General features: G+C 42.3%; 1 protein-coding gene across 1 annotated transcript; it reads right to left on the minus strand.

Annotated features, from left to right (window-relative positions):
• Positions 1-14,697: 14,697 nt before the first annotated feature.
• HYAL4 (hyaluronidase 4) lies at positions 14,698-20,018 on the minus strand. The gene is given in 7 exon segments (XM_065658565.1): positions 14,698-15,093; positions 17,134-17,229; positions 19,264-19,315; positions 19,317-19,405; positions 19,407-19,572; positions 19,574-19,958; positions 19,961-20,018. Coding segments are annotated over 7 exon segments (1,242 nt in total).
• Between the last annotated feature and the right edge of the window lie 3,776 nt (positions 20,019-23,794).

The raw sequence follows: 23,794 nt of genomic DNA on the forward strand, positions 1-23,794 counted from the left end.
GAAGCTTAGTTAGAAGTGCAAGAGGCCTGAGTTTAAGTCTGTGCTCCCAAATAAGATCAGCAAACAGGTCTTTTAAACACATTTCCCACAGTACTAGCCTGTTGAATAGAGTTGGGGTTTATCAGTATTAGCTGGCTCTGCCTCAGATGTCCAGGAGACATGCTCTAAGGACACTTATCAAGTCACCTGCTGGCAGTCAGATAGATGAGACTTCCAGAGAATCCCACCAAGCCGCAAGAGTGAAATAGGTCTCCAAATGGCAGGTGACAAAAGGGGTCAGGTGGTGATGAGACATTAGTAGGAAAGCCTGATGTGCAGAGGGAATGTAGTGGTCTGTTGAGCTGGGAAATACCCGAGCAGAGGTTTTTGAGGAGTTTGATAATATCTGCATGCTAGATGGAAGCATCTTAGCTCACTTTGGTTGCTACCAGTGCACATCTACTAGTAAGCATAGCTAAATAAACTACCTTTGTGAGTGTCCATCTGCATTAGGACACAGATATTTTTTTTCTAAATGCAATTTTATGCAGACTAAAACCCAAAAAAGTCCCAGTGAAAACAGTTGTAAAAACACTTGATGATGATTCACTTGTCTAGATACAGGACATTATAACTGTCCTGTTCTTTCCCAGATATCTGCATGGGGTTGGCAGCTGTGACACAGGATCTGCAAGAGTCCCATGTCCCTCTGGAGCAGCTGAGAGGCAGGTGGGGTATACCTGAATCCCACCCTTAGCTTAGGAATGACCCAGCTCAAGCAGTAACAGGCTTAAACCAAAATAAGCAAATTCATACAGAGTTTTTTTTACCTGGTTCTGATGAGATCTGCTGCTTACAAGGCTCTGCAGGAGAGAGCTACCAGAACTGTCCGTTCCCAGGCTAACTTACCTTTATACTGGCTGGCAGAAATTCAGGTCTTCTAGTCCTTCCCTAGGTGGCACGGAGTGAAGTTTGTGGCACACCACTTATGCCCACACTCACTTGTTACAGCATGTACTCTTTGGCACAGTAAACAATGCAATCCCAACCTCCTCCCAGCATTTTAAATCAGGAGGGGTGAGGACTCCTGGTATGCAGACGGAAGCACTCGCTGCTTTGCAAAAACTCAAGTCCCTTATCAGAGATGTAAAGGGAATGAGAAACAGCCATTGGAAAAGCTGCAAGCTTCTGACACCTCAGCACCATCCAGAAGTATGTCAGACAGATGGAGGCTTGAAGGGAGTGTGTTTGTACTTTTTACTGGGCTCTTCTTGAACTAGTGCATCAGGCCTCCTTGGTCAAGCAAAACACAACTCACTGGCAAGCAATGCTATGTAACAGCAGGCTATGGGGATGCTTGGGCAGCCCTAGCACATTGATGAAAGCCCTGCCCATATGCCAGTATGCTGTTGCAGACCCAGAAATGTTCTTTTCTGATTACTCTGAAACCCCGTCCAGCAGAAGCAGGCCAGAGCTGCCAAGGAGCTGTACAATTCCTGCTCCTAGTGAGCAGAAGCAAAGCGAATGGGTACCCACCTCTGCCAGTGTAAATGGGCTGCATTTCTGATTCCTTCTCCCTGTGTGGCTGGGCTAATCGCATGGAGGAGTTTGGTTTGTTGATCTTGTTGCTGTGCTGCTTCACCAGCTGCCTGGGCTCCTGGCCACAGCACTGTGGCACAGAAAGGGACTCAGAACAGTTCAGAAAGCAGAGCCCTGGAAGCCAGCAATGGGACGCAGTGTTACTAAGTCAAACACAGTCAGAAAACGCTGGGGTTTTTTCCTATCTCTTGAGTCATTCTGGAAAAAAATTTTGATTGCATTGTATAAAAATGCATACTCAGTAGTGAAGTCTGGAATAAAGCAAGGTGATGTCACTCTTCTATTCTCAATCACCAGAAAGGTTCACCTTATTTTGGAAGTGGTCCTTTCCCAAAACATAATATGAAAAAATCAAACCTTTCACTATATTTGTTCATTTCTACACCATCAAATCTTCCACTGAGCAAAGAGAAGATTAGAAAGTTTATCTTGCCATGTTTTCCAATGTGATGAATTGATCAGTGCTACAAAGTCTGAGAAACTAGGTAATCACATTCCTCTAGGCAGATTTCAATAGATATATGACTCTGTTCATGACCTTTTTCTGTCCATTTCCAATTAGTATTTTAATGACCAAGTTTTCTTTGAAGAACCTCTTGAGGAAACAGAAAATTTTATTTGAAAGGAGAGAAAATTTCTAGAAAGTAAATTTTACTTTTTTCCCCATTAACATTTGCCTTGAAGCTTGATTGAAAGAATTTGATTGATCTGGTCAAAGAGATCAAGTCACTCAGATAACAAGATAAAACTGTGAATATTATTCATTAACCTATCCCGAAAAAGGACAGAACATAAAAATATGAAGATTCTATTGTAAAATTCAGGTACTGCATTATATTCAAGAAGCAGGCAAACCACGTAAATAAAGCTAATCTGCTACAGCTAAAGCAAACTCTGTTTCATAGGTCTGGTGGCAATATAAAGAAATACCTTTCATAGACTGTAGTTCTTTTATATTGAATTCTGTATACACAATAACATTTTCAGCAAGTAGACAAGACAGTCCTCACATTGCCTGTGTGCCTATAGCTCAGGCTTTAGTACTGCGAACTAAATGAATATTAACCAGGCACCACGTGGGAGGTTCATAGCTCTTCTCCCAGGGGTGCCATATGCCCAAAAGTGTGTGCCCAGGGCTGGTTTGCTCCTGCCACTGCAGAGCGGGCTGTGCAAGAGCAGCGCTGGTCCGTGAACAGCTGCGACACTGAGGCAGGTCACCAGAGCTGCCCACTTTACAGAGATTTTAGAGATGCTTTTCATTTGAGTTCCTCCTCGCTTTCTAGATCTTGAGCCTGAGGACCATCTTTTGAAGCTTGGTTCCACAGGCTCAGGAGTTTGTAATTTAGGACTTTTCTATTCAGCAGCTGGAACTGGGAGCAGGCAAATGGGGAGAGCTGGGAATGGTGCTGTGGACTAGGTAAATGTGTGCATTTCAAGTGAGTGGGACTGACTGTATTAAAAACCTCGCGTGGCACTCTCTTTCAAAAGTGAAAGATGTTTACTAAAGTTGCTTTAAGTCACTCTAGAAGTAAAGGGAGACAGGATGAATTAAAGCTACTTTTACCAGTTAAAAAGAATTCAAGAAAGGATATGAGGTAGTTTAGCTAAACCAGTTAAGACAGACAAAATGCTCAGAGGTCCACTTGGCAAACTCGAAAATGCTTGCTGATTGCAATTCACGCTTTTAGTTTTCTTTATGTAAGTAAGTCTGTGATTTTTTTTTGAATGAATGAATAAATGAAAGAACCTAGTAGAGATAGACCATAGATAATTTCTGGTACCATTCCTCATGTTTAGCTGCTTTTGCTGAGATCAGAAGCTCAACAGCTGTATACTGCCATAACTACTCTGACTTGACAAGAGCTACACCAGTGCTTTTAACCGCAAGCACTGAAAAAAAGCATGAGAAAGACCCTGGAGGAAACATTCTAGATTTCTGAGGCAAAGAAAGTACCATTTGTCCATTGAGCCCTCCCTGTGCTGTACTCAGGGATGTCTTCTTTTGCAGGATGCACAGTTGCAATAGTTTGTGGTAAGGCGGGATCCTGTTCATCCTTTGGATTTGGGGGTAGCACATTCATATGAGATTCAGGGGCTCTTGTCCTGTTCTTGGCTCAGCCATAAACCAGCTGCAAGACAGTATCTTTGGACTATAGTTTGACTATCTGTAAAATGGTTGTTTATGGCCTTTATAAAGCATTTTAAGATAAGAGCAGGTGTTTATTGGAATAATTATGCAAGTGACTTGAAAGCCACCAACTATTAAAAATAATAGGTGTAAAGCTCTTACTGACATTTGGCTTAATGAGTTTTCAGTCATTTCTCTACAACACATAGGTGAAACCTAGCGTGGCTTGAGCAGTGGTCCAGCACCTGCCAGCGCTTCAACCCACCACAGAGCAGATGGGGGCCCAGAGGTCACATCTCAGCCTCACCTTCCTCTTTCCTCCAAAGCTTTGCACTGTCCAGACACTCCATCTGGACACAGCCCAGGTGCATGTGATAGCCATTCTCATCCCTGTCCAAGAGCTCCCTGGCATGTGGAGGGTGGCAGTGTCATGGGCCAGAGTGCAGGCGCCCCAGGGTGCAGGCAGCCCAAGGCCTGGCTCCATGGTGATGTTCACCACTGCCATTGCTGCTCTGCCTTCGGTTCCCACCACAGAATACAATCCCAGCACTACAAACCTGCAAAGTGAACGTGTTCCTCTAAAGCTCTGTCTACCAAGATTGCACAGGACCGATCATGCTGATAGTTCATTATAAAGCCGTAATATATATTTAATGACACAAAATTTTCTGCAATGCCAGTTGGTATTTTAATAGCCTTAATAATAGCACATATTAGTAGCATTACTACTTGTTGTGTAACTCTCTCCACCTTCACTGTGCTATGCCAGCAGTAACTGATGAATGCACATCCTAGGAAATTCATCCACCTGGAGCTGATTTCTCTGTGTAAAGCTTTAACCTCAGGGAAGTGGGATGTAAGCTTGGCGTGGGAGCGGATATGAGAGAGATTTGCTGCTCTTTTGGAGTTACAGATCAGCTTCCAATTTCTGCTGATGCAAAAATCAGTTTAAAAATAGATTAATTCCCACCTGGGCCTTTTCTGTGCCTGCTGCTCCGGGCCCAGCCAAGAACAGCAAACCTGCTGCACAAGCCAAGCTGCTGAGAGGTATGAATCCAAGATGGGGAGAATCCAATGTGCCATCTTTCAAACCATCTTTTCCATCCGGTGTCCATACAACTGAAAAAATTGTTAATAAATCAGATGAAACGAACAATATTTCTGGCTTACTATATCAGTTTTGGGGTGTCTGATGAGTGCAGCTCATCGGCAGCCTCATATATGCAAGCATTGGGTAAAAGTAGAAAGACAGGCCTAAAATTATTTTAGGTCTTCTTTTTGGCCTTGAACGTTCTGCTTTACTCAAAACACCATGCAATCATAGGCCTATCAAGTTGGCAAGATAAAATGTTAGGACTGTAGACAGCAGGGGCAAGAAGAAACCTAAATTATACAGCTTGCTGCTGAGACTGGCCTCAACCTCTGGGCAAATGCTGTAACCATTTCTGGCAAGCGCTATAAATGCTTTTGAGACTGTTATTCAGAAGACGGTTGTCAGCACCTCCGACCAGAGCCCATACTCGAGTGATGCCGTGGACCCTCAGTAGAGGCAGATGTTGGCCAGACTTGTGCCAACTTGTTCAGGTTGGGTATTTGACTTTTACTATCTATTTGTTATATATTTCGTCCACACACTGAACAACAATACGTCTTGCGTTTTACCCAGGTCATCCTTCATGGCACTATCCTTCCTGTGCCTATTCAGGAATCCAGTTAGCATCAGTGAGCTGGTGCTAACTTTAGACACACTGTTATGCTAAATAAGACTGTTTTGACTCCTAGCAGCCCCCAGGATGACGTGGGTGGGATAGCAGTTTGACACAGTCACTCCAGCTCCTTCCTTTGCTTCCACATTGGTAGTCAATCCTTTGCCTTTCCCTACCCACCCGCTGAGAGAAATGATCCCAGAGCACAAGCCCATATGGCTGTATTCCCATTTCTCCCCCTTTCATGTACCTCCTGGCTCCTTTCCCCCTTCCCCAAAAGTGTATAAGGCCACAGTAGCTGAGCTGCTTTGAGCAGAACCTGTAACTGCTACCTAGGCAGCCACTAAAAATGTTGAGACAATTTTCTTTGCAAAAATTCCACCAGAAAAGCCAGGGACTGAACTGGCAGTTGAATGCTATTTTTCACATACCAACTGAAAGCTCTTCCTATTGATTGCCAATTAGCCTGTTCTAAAACATTCAGGGTCAAATTCCCAGCTGATATAAATCAGAGAAGTTGCACTGAAGTCTCTGATTTGTTTTCCAAATGGTTTAAAAATTCAGCAAGAGATTTAAACTGCCAATGTTATACATCAAACAGCTGGCTAAAATTCAGACAGATAGCACATTTTCTGTAATGCTCTATGACATTAAGTGTTCCTTCTGGACCAGATACACTCAGTGCAAGTGCTAGAGAGAACATTCTGAAGGTTTAAAACAAACAAGCAAACAAAACCCAACAAAAAATAACAATGACAAAAAACCACATAGACATGATCGGTGTAAGTTTTAGGAATAAGAGTCAAAATGTGGAACCATCTTTAACATTTTGAGCCTTTGTTATTCTTTACAGATGTGTATCACAGTGAATCAGAATTAAGTTTTAAAAGTCCTGCACTTCTCTTGGACGGAAGTTCGACACGCCTGTCAAAATGATGGGAAGGATTTTGCTAGCTCTGGGTGGTAGTGGACTGCATCCCATGTGAAGCTCAATTCCACAGCAGGTGTGGATATTGCCTATGTGCATAGCACAGTTGTTGCATTTTTGTTCCCTTTCTCTTTTCAGTTCTGCTTCTGAAAACATTCAACACGTTGCTGTCCCAGACAAATGTTCTGATGAAATTAAAGGCCTGGGAGCTGAATGGCCTTGGGAGAATTAGGACGATGAAGGAAGGTAAAGGAAGCTCCAGAATGTGTGTTTTCTCTGGTAACAGATGAAGACTTGGTCTTAGGAGATAAATAAACATTGCCTGGACTTGTTTCATAACTTCTGGGAAGTCTAATATCAGGTCTGCCTATAACATCTATATATTTTAGGGAACTTTTGTAAACCTGGTAATTCTGACTGCAATTTTTCCTGTTTCCTTCAGTTACCTAACAAAACAGAGCTGGTTTGGGACTGCTGCACTTCAGTGTATGCATCTTATTTCTGGACATAAGGACAGCCATACTCAGTTTTCTCCATCTGCTCCACATTTTTTGTGCAAGCAAGTCACTGCTACTGAATTCTATTTTGTATCAAGACAAGACGATGACGTATGCGATGTAGGGTGGTGATATTTCATTTACCAACCAGAAACTCTAATAATCATTCAGGTAAAAGTAAGACCAGGCTGTAAATTACACATTTCTTTTATCCTGCATTCATTTAAAACATAACTAAAACCTTTTCTGATTTTAATAGAGTCAGATCCTTTTCTTTTTTATATAGTTAGAATGCAATAAACCACAATGCAGAATATAAAAAGTGTAAGAAAATGTGCATTATTAAAATAAAAGTGGTGTACTCAGAAAGTGGAGAAAAGGGGGTTACCTTCTGTAGAAACACCCACTTCTTCCCTCCCAGGAGCTACAAGTAAGTCTTTTGCATTCATGTTGCCTCAACTGAATGCTATTTAGGTCTGTGTTTCTTTCTAATAAAGAGTGGTTTTCTTGATAGCAGAGGCGTGTAGTAGTCTTTATATAAGAAATACAGTCTTTTAAAGTAAGGACTTTTCCCTAAATGCTCAGCTGCAATCCCTCCTCCCACTCTTTCAGAGAAAAAAGCCTGCGTCTCATTTGTTTAACATATTAATAAATGGTTCATAGATACAGTGATGACTAGGAAAGCCTTTCCCTTCAGTACTGTGATGATTTCAATGACCTGTTCCTGAAGATTTGGAAAGAGGCTAGTCTTGTCTTTGCTGAAATCAGATTCCCCATACAGCAGGAAACTGCAGAGCTGCTCCAGCCTGAACAAACCTTCAGAGAATCAATGCTTGAGCCTTCGCCAACCACATCCAGTGAGGGTTAAAGAGCGAGCCACGTTTTCCACAGTCACACCTAAGGTGTAACTGCAGCCAGTCCTGGCAGATTTCTACATCATCTTGCTTGTCTGCTGAGAGAGAATCCTTACAGAAACATGGATTTCAGGAAGAGCTAATAAGCTTCTGCTTTCAAGAATTACTGTTTACCCACAACCCTAGCAGAAAATGAGTTCTTTGCCATCATTAAGACATATGGTTTTGCTCTCCTTGGAACAGCAGAGCATTGACTGTTCAGGGGGTTTACCTTTACTTTATAGAGAGGCATGGGCTGAACTACAAATCTTGTCTGAATAAGGATCTGAAACACTTTTTTTTTTGATAGGATGGTGGTGTGACTCTTCTGTCAAAACAAAGAAAGAACTACCACATGTGCTAACAGGTGATTATTAGCTGTTCTAGTTCACAGTATATTTCTCATTTCTTCTTTCCCACTCTCTCAAAACATATTTGTAGCCAAAAAATCCCAAATAATCAGAGGAACAGAAGTCTGTAACAACAGCTGATATCTCACTTCACTGAGGAAGTCACATGTAGCTGAGACTTTTTTTTTGCAGGGAGTTCATAGGATATACCAGTCTGTGAAAAGTGATCTGAGTAAGCAACCCTATTGGCTAAGTTCACATAGCAGAGGGAAGCCACGATACCTCTGAATCTTCTTTTTTTTCTTTTTTTTTTTTCCTTTTATTTTTTTTTTTTTTAAGAGACAGGCATGTTCAGAAAACCCTGCACTAAAGCAGGAGCCCAGTTCAAAATTCAGGTACTAATTCAGCAGGTTAGGGTTCAAGATAAAATATGATTTAAATGTAATTCTGTAACTTTCAGAAAATGACACACCTCAGAGTTCCACCAGTGGGGCACAAGGTGAAAGTATATGCAAAAAGATACAAGAGATCTGTAATGTGTTCCACTATTCTAAATAAATGACAGTGGTGATTAAATCATTCAATATAAGCATAAAATAATCTGTCATAATTGAGAGTAATAGGGCTCAGATAGGTAGTTACTCTTTAATCCCCTCTACATGAAAATGAGAATAAAAGAAACAAACTCCTAACTCTTAAGCTGACTCATTAACTGTACTTAGGAGCCCTATTCTCATCAAATTCAAAACAGAATACAATTTAAAATGAGTGCGCAATGCAATCTGTACAGTGTTTAAAATGCTGTGTTTAGCATTGTTATAGCTGAGTTTAACCATCATTTCAGGGAGTCAGGCACCTGAATTATGCCAAGGCAATTCTGTTTTGCACTTGACTGTCAAAGTGATTTGCACCAAAACCCCATACTAGGATTAAGATCAACATCCAGACATCTGGAACTGGCTGAGTGATAAAGAAAAATCCCTGTCTGTAAGATCAAGCAGCAGAAATAGGCAAGAAGGTGCAGCATTGCCCTACAGCTGCCTCGAGGCTAATGGGAAGAAAATAGTTTAGTATTGAATAAGTTAGGATGACTGGGACAAGGGCTGCCTACACGGGATCAGAATTTCTGATTTAATTCAAAACACTAAACCTTGCTGTCACTTGGATCTGTACCTCCTAAGTGGCTACACATGCAGATGGGGTTTGCCTGATTGGATCCAGATGAAGGAACAAGTCCGTGGATTTTACAGCCGCTTCATGGTATGACTGCAGCCAGGTGCCAGCTTCAAACATCCGTCCTTTGCCAGGATGACAGTAAATAGAAGCAAAAAGGCAAGATATCTTTGTCAACATAAAACCAGTAGGGAATGTGGTACAACATGTAAATACCAGGGAATTACTGCAAATGGAAGTTCCAAATAACCTGAAATTCAGAATTAGTATCAGATTTCCCATTTCACAGCAACTTGCAGAAGAGCCTGAGAGGGTGATCAGCAGGTAATAATATCAGAGAAGTTTTCCTTATGTCCTGTTCTCATTCACAACTACAAATCCATTTCAGTAACCTTGGTTGCCTTTGCTAAAATACTAGATGTAGTGAAAATTGTACCTGGTTTCATTTATTAGTGAGAGACATGCAGATTTTTAGCTGACTGTTCATTAGTCTTTTGGCTAGGTGAGAGAACGTTTAAGGTTATTCTCATACCTTATACCAATAAATATTGTTAAATACTGAATCACAGGATACTTATTGGTCATCTAAGTGCTTATCAAAGCCTTTAAAAACTTAGATAATAAGCTCTTTTAGATGATTTTTAGATATCTTTTTTGTTTAAGTGACTACACAATCTTCTTCAAAACTTGTTTTTACTTGTAATACATGCCTTCCGCTCTATTTTAGGAATATTCTAGCATGGAAGAGGCACCTATCAAGGTCTCAAGACCCTCATGGTGTAATTGCCTGGGAGGCACCCCAGCTCAATGCAAGGCCTATTGAAACCAAGGGAAGCTTACAATTTACTACATATGGGCTTGGGTGAGACCATCAAAAGCACTGACCAAAGTATTTCTGTGCTTATCATCTGTCCTCCAATTTTTACCTTCATATGTTACTATTTTCACATTATATTGCTAAGAAATGTTTAGCCTCACAAAACATGGAAGGAAGAATCACAGTTTGTACTATAATAAGATAAAGCATGTTTATTATACTTAAAAGCATCCATGCTCATGGATGCACAGAGATTAGTTAATTTTATCATTACCATTTAGTAGGTATAATAACATAAGTTGAACTTTAATCTTCTGCAGGGAAAAAGCCTACAGCTAGGATAATTGTTTCACTGTCAGTTTTGTTATGACATTTTGCATTACGTTCTGCATACCACATGCGACAGCTTTAACCATGCAGCTGCTGAGAGCCCAGGTGCAGATTTCCAGGCTTGTTTAGGCGTCTAACTCCTACTGAAATCCAAAAAAATAGTTTAGTCACCATAATGCTGAGTTTTTGGTGTGCCTAAATCTTGAGGTTATGAACATCAAGGGGAACCCACAGTCTCAAGTTTAAGCAATGCGATTCTTTATAGGATACTTTATGACAGTTAGATCTCAGGAAAGAAATTCACAAATGCCAGCACATCAATTGATGATCTTGAAGAAACACAAAGAAAACAAAACAGAAATCCAAAACATTGTAGAACTGGAAGTCAGAAGTGTTCCTCACAGGAGAACAGAAGAGAGGTGATTTGATCTTAGAGGTGCAGCTGATAAAAATTTATACCAGATCTCAAATAGCCTGAGTGTCCAGCCTCAAAAGGAGAGGGATGCCAGCAGAGGTTCAGCTTTCCCTGTGAGAGCAGACTCTGTATGTGGGGTACCCTGTTATGGGGGTGACCTGCTGTCATTTGGGAAGTGTCTCCTCACTGTACCATCCTGCAGGTCATTACTGTCATACTGCACATCTTAGCTGCTTGAATCTCACCAAATCATCTGGCCTGCCAATACTGTTGTGAGAGAGACTGAAACTTGGTAAATAATTCTGAAATATCTGAAAGCCCAGTCTCATTGCACTGGCCTATGCTTTGTTGTTTGTCTACCTGGGCTGTAATAATTAAGAATTACAATTCTCAGTGTAACCGGGGTGTGGGGTTCTTTCTCTGAATGCAGAATAGCAGAGGAGCACTTGAAAAAAAACTGAGTCACTGCAAGAAAAAAAGAACCCTCAGTCTCTCCGTGGAAGGAAGCAATATGACAGAGCTGGTTTGTGCTTTGATAAAAAGACATTGCACCTCTGCCTAAAGAGGAATTGTGGCCTGGTATTAAACCAAGTCTTATGTGACTGGACTGATAGTGAGGTGGGAAATAGCGTCCTCTGACCAAAACTGTAATCTCCAATAACGTCTGTCCAAGGGCTACATATCACAAACCAGCTAAACCACACTGCACCTGAAGTGGTCTTCAGGAGGTGCCCTCTCCCATAGTGGGTTAGCTTCTGATTTAGTTCAGTGGATATATTGGGTGGGAGAAACCTGGGTCTGCATTCCTGGATGCATGTTTGGATACCAAGGAATATCGTAACATTTATATAGGACGCATTAATCTATTACAGACAGTTGCTAACTTAACATATTCGCAGAAGAGTTTGAAATTTGGTTTTGGAAAACACTGGTTCTCTTTCCCATTGCTTATGTACATGAGCAGTAAGATGTGACCTTAACAAAGACAGCAAGAAGAGTCAAAACTAACATCTGATCAAATGCTGCTCAGAAAACTTTAAGAGACATTTTGTTTCCTATTAGCATGTATTTCAGTCCTACAGCAGAAGCAGAATGTCAAATGAATCATTTTTATACTTTTCTTTTGAAAAATCCACCACAATCAGCTCTGTGATTTTAACAAGCCATTTTTTCTGAGAAAGACATTCCACCAAGAAAAAGAAATCAACGAAAATATCTCTAGTTTTCTTCACTATAAAAATATGCCTTAGAATATTTTTAGTGGATCTCCTGCATTTGTTTTTTGAAAGAAACAGCCTGAATTTCTCTTCTTTTTTTTTTCTTTAAATGAAGGATCATTCTAGACTCAATTTATTTCTTATTGATTTGCTGTGGTTTAGTCACGGTCTCCCTTAACTTAAATGGAATTATGGAATTTAAAATATTTCTTTCTACAATGGAGTTCTGTCAAAAAAATAAGATGAAATTCTTCTGATGCCTTCAAAAGCACCATTAAGAGTGTTTTTTCACCTTACAATCACTTGTTTAACATAGTTATTATGGCAATAATTCACTGAGCTTATATATGAGGATAATAGCATGTGTTTGAAGAATGAAAAGCTGCTAAGAGGTGCAAAATCACAAAGATCTAAGCCTGGTGGGATCTTTAAGGTTCTGGGACAAAGGAATAATGGAGACCAGTGGAAGTTGGACGATGTGTTTCAAATGTTTGCCTAGGTCAAAGAGAAAAAAGCAGGGAGCTCAGCATAGGTCTCATAGGTCCCTTATTTGTCTTATGACTACTTGTCTATTCTTTTTTGAGCTACAGGGATTCTAATATAAAGACAATTATATCACATATATATGTGTGTATATGCATCTTTTCATGCACATTCTTAAAACCAAAATGATTTATAATTGTTTCGTTCAAACAAATTCTCATTCAAGAATACCTAACCCCTGGGAAACTGGGAAGCCGAGAAGCTGGGGCTTCACGGAGTGCCCTGTAGACATGCTGGATATTCTTTATCGATGGTCTGGAGGAGGGGATTGAGTGCACCCTCAGTCAGTTTGCAGATGACACCAAATTGTGTGGGAGTGTTGATCTTCTGGAGGGTTCGATGGCCATACAAAGGGATCTGGACCAGGTGGATCATTGGGCTGAGTCCAATTGTATGAGGTTCAACAAGGCCAAGTGCCAGGTCATGCACTTGGGTCACAACAACCCCAGGCAGCGCTACAGGCTCAGGGAAGAGTGGATGGAAAGCTGCCCGGTGGAAAAGGACCTGGGGGTGTTGATTGGCAGCTGGCTGAACATGAGCCAGCAGTGTGCCCAGGTGGCCAAAAAGGCCAACAGCATCCTGGCTTGTATCAGGAATAGTGTGGCCAGCAGGACTAGGGAAATGATCGTCCCCTTGTACTCAGCACTGGTGAGGCCCCACCTTGAATACTGTGTTCAGTTTTGGGCCCCTCATCATAAGAAGGACACTGAGGAGCTGGAGAGAGTTCAGAGGAGGGCAAAAAGGCTGGTGAGAGATCTGGAGCACAAGCCTTATGAGGAGCAGCTGAGGGAGCTGGGCTGTTTAGCCTGGAGAAAAGGAGGCTGAGGGGAGACCTTATTGCTGTCTGCAACTACCTGAAAGGAGGTTGTAGCATGGAGGGTGTTGGTCTCTTCTCCCAAGTAACAAGTGACAGGATGAGAGGAAATGGCCTCAAGTTGTGCCAGGAGAGGTTTAGATTGGATATTAAGAAAAATTTCTCCACAGAAAGGGTTGTCAAGCAGTGGAACAGGCTGCCCAGGGAAGTGGTTGAGTCACCATCCCTGGAGGTGTTTAAAAGGCATATAGACAAGGTTCTTAGGAACATGGTTTAGTGCTAGAGTTAGGTTATGGTTGGACTTAATAACCTTAAGGGTCTCTTCCAAACAAAATGATTCTATGATTCTATCCCATGATACTATGAAGTTACAATGGCAGTTGGGACTTAAGTTTATTGTCGAAGATGAGAAACTTGCCTGATCCTTGTTGATTGCATCTTTATATTAGCTATGGGGTACTTTCATTAACTTTAAAAGTCATTGAATTATTGTCATAGGTTCAGGATGGAAGCAGACCTGGTGGAGATGGAGTTCCTGCTCCCAGCACTACTTATTAATTTTATTTTATGTAGTTACGACTAAAAAAAAAAAAACAAACAAAAAAACCCAAAAAAAACCCCACCAAGCCAACACAGGGAGACCTTTTGTTGTTGGATTAGAATATATACATTCCTTTCTCAGTAAATATACTATTCAATAGAGTATGGCTTGTCCTTTTTTTTTTCCTGTCTCCTGACTCTTTCGTTCCTTTGTATCTCATGGAGGCCTCAAAGCATGAACAGCTCCATCATGCAGGACATGAAAGAGGAAAATACGGGCTTGAATTCACTGAAATGGAAAAGAAACTAGAAACCTCCTCTTATCTTTAATAGTCTGGGAGGATGCTCTATCCAGTAGGCCATCCAGTAAGAGGTAGCTATGGGTAGACTCTTCCTCTCTTTACAAAGGGAAAAAGTGAATCTTGTGGCATTTATTTTCAGTAGTAGCAGGCTTCTGCTGTCCTGGTTGTGTCTGTCAGCTGGGCAGAAGCCTGGTTTATAGAATCCTAGACAGCCTAATCTCAGAAGATGGGATCTAGACCTAGACATGTTCCTATGGTCTGTGCATTTTTGACTCAGTCTTCAAGATGCCCCACTCTCTCCATGCCTTATGGACATTAGATCTTGGGGCACAGCTGCAGGGCTTGGATTACATTTGAGACCATGACATGTCCAGTCCCCAGCTGCAGAACATGTGAGAATTTTTGTTGGATCCACTCTGCTATCCCTCTTGTCTGACTGAAACCAGCCCTTTGACTAAGCAGTAGTTCAAGAAGACTCACCAAATGCAAAGGACGCAGGCAGAACGCTGCAAATCTTCTGGTGAGACAGAGTCTGCAGAGCTCTCTGGATGGTCATCAGCAACTTCCCCCAGTCAGTTCCTTCATAAGGCAGATAACAGTGGCAGATAAATGGCTCGGCCATTACTTCCAGATCTTCATTTGATATTTCTCCTCACATAAGCCGTCCTTGGTCCTCTGAGGCATCTATCTGGAAGCTTTTAGGATTCAAATGTAGATATGTCCAGGCTCTCCAGGTTCTTTGCACACATCATCCATTGTCCTGACAAAGATGCGTACTGCACAACTCAGCTGCTGCTGTGTCATTGATAATGTAGGGTCCTAGTTTAGCATCAACAAAATTTTGCACTTCTGTGCAGTTACTCTGGAAATGGTAGAAAATATTTTCTTAGCTGTCGTGAAACAAGTTACTCTATTTTTCTTTTTACATTCTGAAAAATATGCAACATATAAGCAGCCTGCATTAATTAATTCATTCAGGACAACTTAAATTTGAGTAATTTAAAGTATCCTTAGGGAGTTTCTACAGAAAATATAACCCAGTTGAGGTGCAAAGAGCTTTAGCAACTTGCACCCCTCAGAAAACACCACAGTCTGTAGATTCACAGAATCACAGAATCACAGAATGTTAGGGATTGGAAGGGACCTCAAAAGATCATCCAGTCCAATCCCCCTGCCAGAGCAGGAACACCTAGGTGAGGTTACACAGGAAGGCGTCCAGGCGGGTTTTGAATGTCTCCAGAGAAGCAGACTCCACAACCTCCCTGGGCAGCCTGTTCCAGTGTTCCGTCACCCTCACTGAGAAGAAGTTTCTTCTCAAATTTAAGTGGAACCTCCTGTGTTCCAGTTTATACCCACTACCCCTTGTCCTGTCATTGGTTGTCACCGAGAAGAGCCTGGCTCCATCCTCGTGACGCTCACCCTTTACATATTTATAAACATCGATGAGGTCACCCCTCAGTCTCCTCTTCTCCAAGCTCAAGGGACCCAGCTCCCTCAGCCTTTCCTCATACGGGAGATGCTCCACTCCCTTAATCATCTTTGTGGCCCTGCGCTGGACTCTCTCCAGCAGTTCCCTGTCCTTCTTGAACTGAGGGGCCCAGAACTGGACACGATATTCCAGATGAGGTCTCACCAGGGCAGAGTAGAGGGGGAGGAGAACCTCTCTCGACCTACGAACCACCCCTTTCTAATACACCCCAGGATGCCATTGGCCTTCTTGGCCACAAGGGCACAGTGCCGGCTCATGGTCATCCTGCTGACAAAGAAGCCATGGTGTACACTAGAAATACAAGTGATGACAGTGTGGCTGTGTGGCAAGACTGTGGGGGTCTGGAGATGATGCTCCAGGGGCTTGCGTTTGTTACTTGACTGGGTTGGAAGGAAGTTCACCCTCCTATTCACATTAACTCTGACAGAAACCGCAGCCAAACTTTTACAGAAAATGGCTGAAGTAATTGATTTTGCTGAGAACAACTGAACACTTATTTTCAGCCATTCATTCTCATGCTGGCTGGAGTTTCTATACTATCTGCCAGGAGAAAAGCAGCCCAGAACACCCATTTCACACAGCTTTAAGGATAAAGTCTTTTCTCATGTCAAATTTTGATGTGTGGCTGTCCTCTAGGATGAGAGGAAATGGCCTCAAGTTGTGCCAGGGAAGGTTCAGATTGGATATTAGAAAAAATTTCTCCATAGAAAGGGTTGTCAAGCAGTGCAACAGGCTGCCCAGAGAAGTGGTTGAGTCACCATCCCTGGAGGTGTCTGAAAGATGTATAGATGAGGTTCTTAGGGATGTGGTTTAGTGCTAGAGTTAGGTTATGGTTGGACTCGATGATCGTGAGGGTCTCTTCCAACCAAAATGATTCTATGATTCTGTGAAAGCTCTAGGACATGGCGGAGTCTTATAAATCAATCTTTGATTTTAATGTGGCTAGGTCTGATATCACATAATACAAAGCCTCTCCATCTGATCTCAACAGCCTGCTTCGTTTTCCTTCCTCACACACAAGCATATAGTTCTCATAACCTGACAGATTGCTGGGCACCACTGGTACATCTAATCTGGTGTGACTGGTGTGCTAATCAGGCTCTAGATGATGTCCTAGTGTTTTATCCAGCTGGAAAGGAATATGACCAGGATGATAATTATTGAGAAAATGTCTTCCAGTGCCTGGTGTTAGCCATTGGCTTCCTTCCCTGCCACTGGTTGCCTGTGAGCCTCACAAGACCTTGTTGAGCCAGGAAGAACAGACCATGTCCCGTGGTCATCCTGACTGGAGACAGCAAAGGCTGGTCGAGCAGTCAGCTTTGCTGGTACCAGTTACTCAGAACTGGTGCAGTCAGGCAGTGTCTATTAACAGGATAAAATTTGAGTCTTATACATTGCATTTAAATCAGGCACAGGCTTACCTCTGAAGGAAGTTAAATTCATATTTAGACAAACAACAATATCTGCAGCTCTCAGAGAACTGTCTCCAACACTGTTAACAAGATCTTGCTACAGTGAAGAGTAAAGACATCACTGTCAGACTAATTCAGCATTTCGCAGCCTTTCTAAAGTAATCCAGTGGTTTGTTATGTGGCTATCCCTCACACTACATTTTCTTTTCATTCTGGTCCTTATGAACTCTATTTTATTGTGGCTAAAGGTTTGTTGTCTAGAGTAAAAGATTATTAAACAAAAGTTGCAAAGTTGAGTACTGCCTGAGATGTTGGTAATAAGCAAGTGAACAAACGCTGAGAAAAAAAATGCATTTTAATTTACTTTTATGCAAAATTTAATTATAATTATTTGGTATCTCATCAGTTACTAGAAGCAACTCAAATCTTTTCATTAAAATGGGATTTTTAACATGAGAATTCCCCAAAGGATTCTCTCCATTCTGTTTTTGCTGATAAGGGGAAGGAGAGCACCATTCTGCTATGTCAATCAGCTGTTTTCTAGTCCCTTGCCAGTTCGAAAGCTGTGATTCCAAAGGCTTGTATTGTTCCTGCTGCTTTCCCTAGGAGCTCACTCAGATTCTTATAAAAACCTTAGAAAAAGTGCCTGTAAATAGGCACACACTGTAGGAGGGAAATTGTCAGCATTGCACAACCTGAAATGAAAGGCAAAATGCAACACTTGAGGAATGTTGAGAATTTCAGTTTCAATTTTCGTGCTCTTTCTAGGTTCGTTTCAGGTAGAGGTCTTTCACTCTACCTTTTCCTCATATCGCAGGCTGTAAGGAGAGGATATTTGGTGCTTGGATGTTTATCGTTTATTTGAACAGTGATTATGGATCAGCAACAAGTGAATTACTATACCACAAGCACTGAAGATGAAAGACCATTAATATGCAAGTGACTCCTTAGACATCATCATTGATTTAAAGGAGATTGAGGGTTACAGCAAATCAAAAATCAAAGGAGAAAAACTTCACAGGAGTTAGTTGCCTGAAGGGGAAAAAAGGTGGAAACTGGGCATAATGTGGCAAAGGGGCTGCACACCAGCCTGCAGCAGTTACTGATATCCATCTATTCTCTTCTTGCAAAGCTAAGCAAAGGCAAGCTGGATGAAACCTCCAAAGCAGGTGTCTGTACCCCCCTTAAAGCCTAAGAACAGGCTTTTTCCTTCAAGACAGAGAAGCACAGCCGCTTACTGGGAAGTGTAGTGAGTGGTGGCGGTGGTAGGGGAATAGTGGGACCTGACAGGAGAGGGAGTTAGTGCCCTTTCCCAGGCAAGGTACCAGCTTCAGACGCTGTACCTGGGCTGAAAGACTGAACATAGCCTTTAAAAACTGAATATAACTCACTTGCTAAACTCTGAAACACAGAAATTGAGACCTGCTTCTACCACGTGCAGTCACTCTCTGCAGGGAAGAATGAAGCCAGGGCTGTGGCAGGTTATGCTGCTTTTTCACAGGGAACCTACTGTTTTCTTCATCCAGTTTCTGGTAGGATGTCCAGAATCATATAAAGAAGGACTAGGATAAGGCACTTATCTTGAAGATACTTGTGTGTGTGTGTTCAGCTGATGTGAGCAGTACTCCTTGGTTCTGCTGTACCATCTGCCTGCTCTGAGGTATATAAAGGACTAAATTAAATGTTTTTGAGATAGATGCATGCAGAAAGACTGCTGTTTTCAATTTCCCATTCTGATGTAACACTGGGCAAGTTGCTAACATCTCTGCCTCAGTTTCCCTTCTATAAAAGGCGTGCTATCTGCGTATTAGTGATTGCATATCTGAGCAGAAGAAAGTATATCACGGAGAATTAATGTATAAACTGCCTTATACATACTACATCAAATTGCTGAAATCCTTTAAGCCATTCAAATGCATGTTTGACTATAGCCTAGTGATGAATTCAAGAAAAAAAAAAAAGGTATTTGAGGCCGCATTTTTTCTTCGGAACATTGAGCTCTTTAAAGCATGTGGATAATTAACATGAACCAGCAGAGCTGGCCCAAGTAGGAGGTTTTTCATCCTGATGCACCATCTGTAAGAATGGTTTAAGCATAAATGCAGCCCACATTGTTCCAGCAAAAGCTTACCACAGAGAGAAACAAAAAAGGTTCATCTCTATAACCTAGTGAAGTATACAGTATAATCTTGGAATGTCATGGAGGAAATCCTTATGGATTCATTCAACCTAAACTGAGAAAAGTGCAAAATATTTTTGAACGTTTCAAAGGGGTTTCCTAATGCCAATGGAAGGACACAGGGCTGCACTGCTATCCCAGAGCAAAGAAGATTGACAACCAGGGTATAAACAGTATCCCCACAGGCCCTTTGGTCTGACTTTCATTCCTAATGCGACTGTTTCCTTCATAAGGGTTTTTGCACTTTATTCAAAGGAAACTGGCTAAATGTTCAACATCATTTGCTGAAATATTCTCTTCCACTTCGGTTATGAGTTTCCTGGACTTTCTTCTGTAGGTATCTTTTGCATCCCAGCTGCAGGCCCACTGAGCAGTGCACTGCTCCCATTCTATTACAGATAATCCACTGAAGTCCTTGGCTGGGATGTCATGGCTGTTTTTTTCCAAATGAGTTTGCAATTTGAAGTTCTAGGGTAGGCCACCATTAACAGGGACTTCCTGTGATGTGTACCAAGGATAACAGCCAAGCCTATTACAATAAAACATGGTCGTGTTCTGCCCTCTTGCTTTAGCTAGCAGGCTTCCAATAATACAGAGTATTTTCAGGTTCAGTATGACATCATGGCTCAGGGAGCTAAGATCTGTCAGTTGTTCCAGGTGGTTATGCAAGGCGTCCTCTCCCAAACTGGTGGTCGGGCTGGTTTCATTGCAAGGGAAGTCCAGATGGGCACTGTGCCAAGCCATGCCAGGGGCTGAAATGTGAACAATACATAACAGCGTCCCATTTTCAGGCAGTACTTTCATGACTTAAGAGACAACATTAAGAGACAACTTTAGGACAATCTCTCAGTTTGTCTGTAGAACATAAGAGAAGAGGCATTAGTGCTTATTCCATATATAGCTATACGAATTGGTATCAGCCACTTGTAAGGTATCTCCCATGGAGAAACAAAGTAAGCACAATCTAACCCAAAAAAAAGGGGAAAGATTCACAGCTGAAGTCAAACAGTGTAAGTCTGTGGAAGTCAGGGTTAACACAGTTGCTTGTCTCATCTGTCCAAGTCTTACTGAAATCACCAAGGATGTTGCCATCACTTCAATGGGCCCAGGGACATCTCAGTGGCTGTGGCTGTTGCAGTTGGAGAGATTGACAAAGAAACGGTTTGTTTATTCTTCAAGCTTTCTCAGCAATAGCAAAGATAACCATAAAATCAAACCTTGGCTTTTATCACCATCTTCACAGTTTCAGGGACATCCCTGACCTGTCTAGTATAGTGCTAGCCAGAGATACTCCAAATAGCTCTAAACAAGCACACACATTTCATTGTCATTGTGTAGCACCATAAAGGGATAAAAGTTCAAACCCCTGACAGCAATAAAGCAGATCTAGGAAAGCTTGCTCTGAGCTATTTGTTAGCGTGGCTGCACTATCACATGGAGCCAGCGCCTTCCAGACCAGCTCTGACAGCTCCGCAGAGCACTGTGCTGTGCAATGTGGACCTTGACACTAAGGCCTGTGGCCACTGCTACAAGCAGGATCATTAGTCAAAAGGTCACTGCTGATTATGTGTGTATTAAGCAGAAAAGAAACCAGATGTACAGCAAAACCTACATACTTACATTATACATAAGAGAGAGAGAGAGACTTACGCATCCTCCAACTCCAGGCTGTCCCCTGCATTCAAAACCCCGGGGAAATCCCACAAAGCTGTTCAGTCAACTGTCAGGAATGATAATGGATTTGTATTTGAGTCCTACTTGTTGTTCTTCTCCCTCAGTCCTTTCCTACCTATTTATCTCTTCTGAGAGTGTGATCTGTTGAAGGTAAGGATCATGGATGTTGCATGGGCAGTCAGACTATTACAAATACTAATGGGAACAGCGCATCTATGTTATCCTTCCTTTTTCTCCAAACAAACAAAAGAAAGCAATCAGGAATATCTATGCATCTGAGGTGCTTTTATAGACCTCTCCATTCCCTCATTTCTTTGTTATTTTAGGGTAGGACTAGCATGACCTAATTTCAGGTATCCACAGCAAAAATATTAACATCCAAGACAGTCAACCTAGGTACTTTTAATAAGCCATGGATACTTTTAGGATACAGTCGTCTTACAGTCTGAGACATCAGAGTGTCCAAGATGTGCGTGTTCCTGCTGCTGAGCAGGCAGGCAGCCCGCAGGACCAATGCAAAGCGGTGTAGACAGTGCAGTACTCAGAGTTTCATCAGACAAGTCTCATCCCATGAGGCTCTAGATACTTTACATTTAGTGAAAATGAGGCTCAGGTTTTCAAATCCACTGCCCACATATTCACAAGTGTTCTATCAGCATTAACGGGCCTTTTGGAAAATGATGTTAATGAAAAACAACCTGATTTGCTGAGCATCTCTCAGAAAGTGTATACTGTACCAAGAAATCAAACTCAGCAAACCCACTCCGGCCGGTCAGCATTAGAGGCCAAACTGAATTTTCTCATGAGAAGCTGGAAGCTGGTGGGTTGGCTCTTGTGAGGAGACAAGCAAACAAAGGAACAAAGGACTGGCTTTAGAGAGTCAGGCTTGCTGCCTCACCTCCCCCAGAGGAATGGAGAGAAGGGACGTGGGGCTCTTGCCAGCCCAGCGGTTCTGCCCCTTACTCCAACCCCTGCCGGGATCACCATGTGCTTCTGGCTTTCCAGGAGGGCTGCAGGGAGGCTGCAGCAGTGGTGCCCAGCACTTTGCTCTGCTTTGCCTACAACAAATGGGGAAATGCAGAGACCTCGCTGTGCCGGTGCATGATCGCTGAGCGCTGCTCTCGCAGTTCACAGAGAATCAGAGCTGTAAGAAAATCCTGGCAGAGGGCAGCAAATCCCTACAATTATTATTATTATTTTTAAATTGCAGCATGTGATTCTAAACTGCAGGATGCTGAGTTCCCTCTGTGAGAGCTGTACCACCCTCCTGCCCTTCTGCTCCTGTGCCTGTCACGGTCTGGATGGGAAGGTGTCACTAGCTGGGCTGGGCACATCCCTGCCGTGTTTTACCCCCAGTTTCAGGGAGCACTTCCCACACGGGATCTGTGTCACTTGGCACAACACGGTGGCCACTTGTGCTCTGGGGCACTGCGTGGAATCACCTGGTGCACCACAAACCGTGGGGCAGGCAGAGCCAGGGCTGCCCAGCCAGGCTGCCCCGAACCCTGTGGGGCTCACGGAAGCTGCTCTTGCTGGGCTGTGCCCACTGGTGGGATGCGGGGAGGCTCAGCACTGCCCACACCATGGCTCGGCACGTCCTTCCTCGGGCAGGGCTGGGCTGTAATTAGCCCTGTGCTTTACTGTGTGCTGCAGATACTGGTTTGCTGCCCCAAGGCCCTCTGAGCTGACACATAGGAAAGGTGGTATCAGCAAGCTGAAAATAATAGTGGATAATGAATGATGATGATTGCGATGATTATAATAGTAGTAGTAGTAATAATAATAATAATAATAATGATGGTTATTGAAGACTGCAGGAAAGCAGCAGATCACCCCGCCCCTCTGAGAGAAACTTGTCATGAGGGACTTAACATAGACAGATATTTGTAGTGGCTCTATTATTAAGAAAGGAACAGTTACCGTTTTACACTCTGTGTGAGGGCAAATCACTGAGGTTTACTGGGTGCTGAGTTTATTCCATTTGACGCATTTAACCATCACACAAGCATGCACATACTCCATCTGGGAGCAGGTTCTGAAGTCACTTGTTTGCAACATACAGGAAGGATGTCCTGTGCCCAAGCTCTGCTTGATATTTTTCCCTTTACGGAGGCTTTTCAAATTTTCTTCCAGTTGTGCAGGATTGCACCATGCTAAAAAATTTTCCTTTTTGCTATGTGTTTCTTTCATTTGTATCTATCATAGTTGACAAGAAATGGAATTAATGTATCCAGTTGTACCCCTCCTGCTAGTTGTATTTTTGTCTGTAAACTAAGGCAACACAGAGGCAACCTGTCTTGGTGTCTAGCAAACAGTGAAAATGCACAGTGGGCAGCAATTCCCAACAGAGAGAAAGTAGAAATCATATTTCTTTATTAAACAGGAAACAGCTCTAGCTAAGACTAAGCAAAGTCAGCTTAAAACAGGCAGTTCTGAATTGAATAGACAGTCCTTGAACCAGATCGCAGGATACTGCTGAAAAAAATAGCTGGCCGAATGATAAGAAAAAGACTAAGCATTAATTAGATGATATAAACACAGTATCCCTCTCCCTCAATTAATCTAGAGCTGAGCAACATACTTTCAAGCTTTGACATTTGTCTTGTAACAAAAATCCTACTCCAGTGACATTACACTATTTGTATCAAGGGATTAGAGAAATTACAAGTGATGACTAAAGATGATGATCTTTTCTCCTTTATGGTTAACACTGTAAAAACAATATGATATTGACACAGCACAACCTTGATGGGCTTAAAACAGTCTGCCTCAACAAGCAAGCCAGTCACCAAATATCCTTATCAAAGGC

This window comes from Caloenas nicobarica, chromosome 1 (assembly GCF_036013445.1).
Source record: "Caloenas nicobarica isolate bCalNic1 chromosome 1, bCalNic1.hap1, whole genome shotgun sequence".
NCBI lineage: Eukaryota > Metazoa > Chordata > Aves > Columbiformes > Columbidae > Caloenas > Caloenas nicobarica.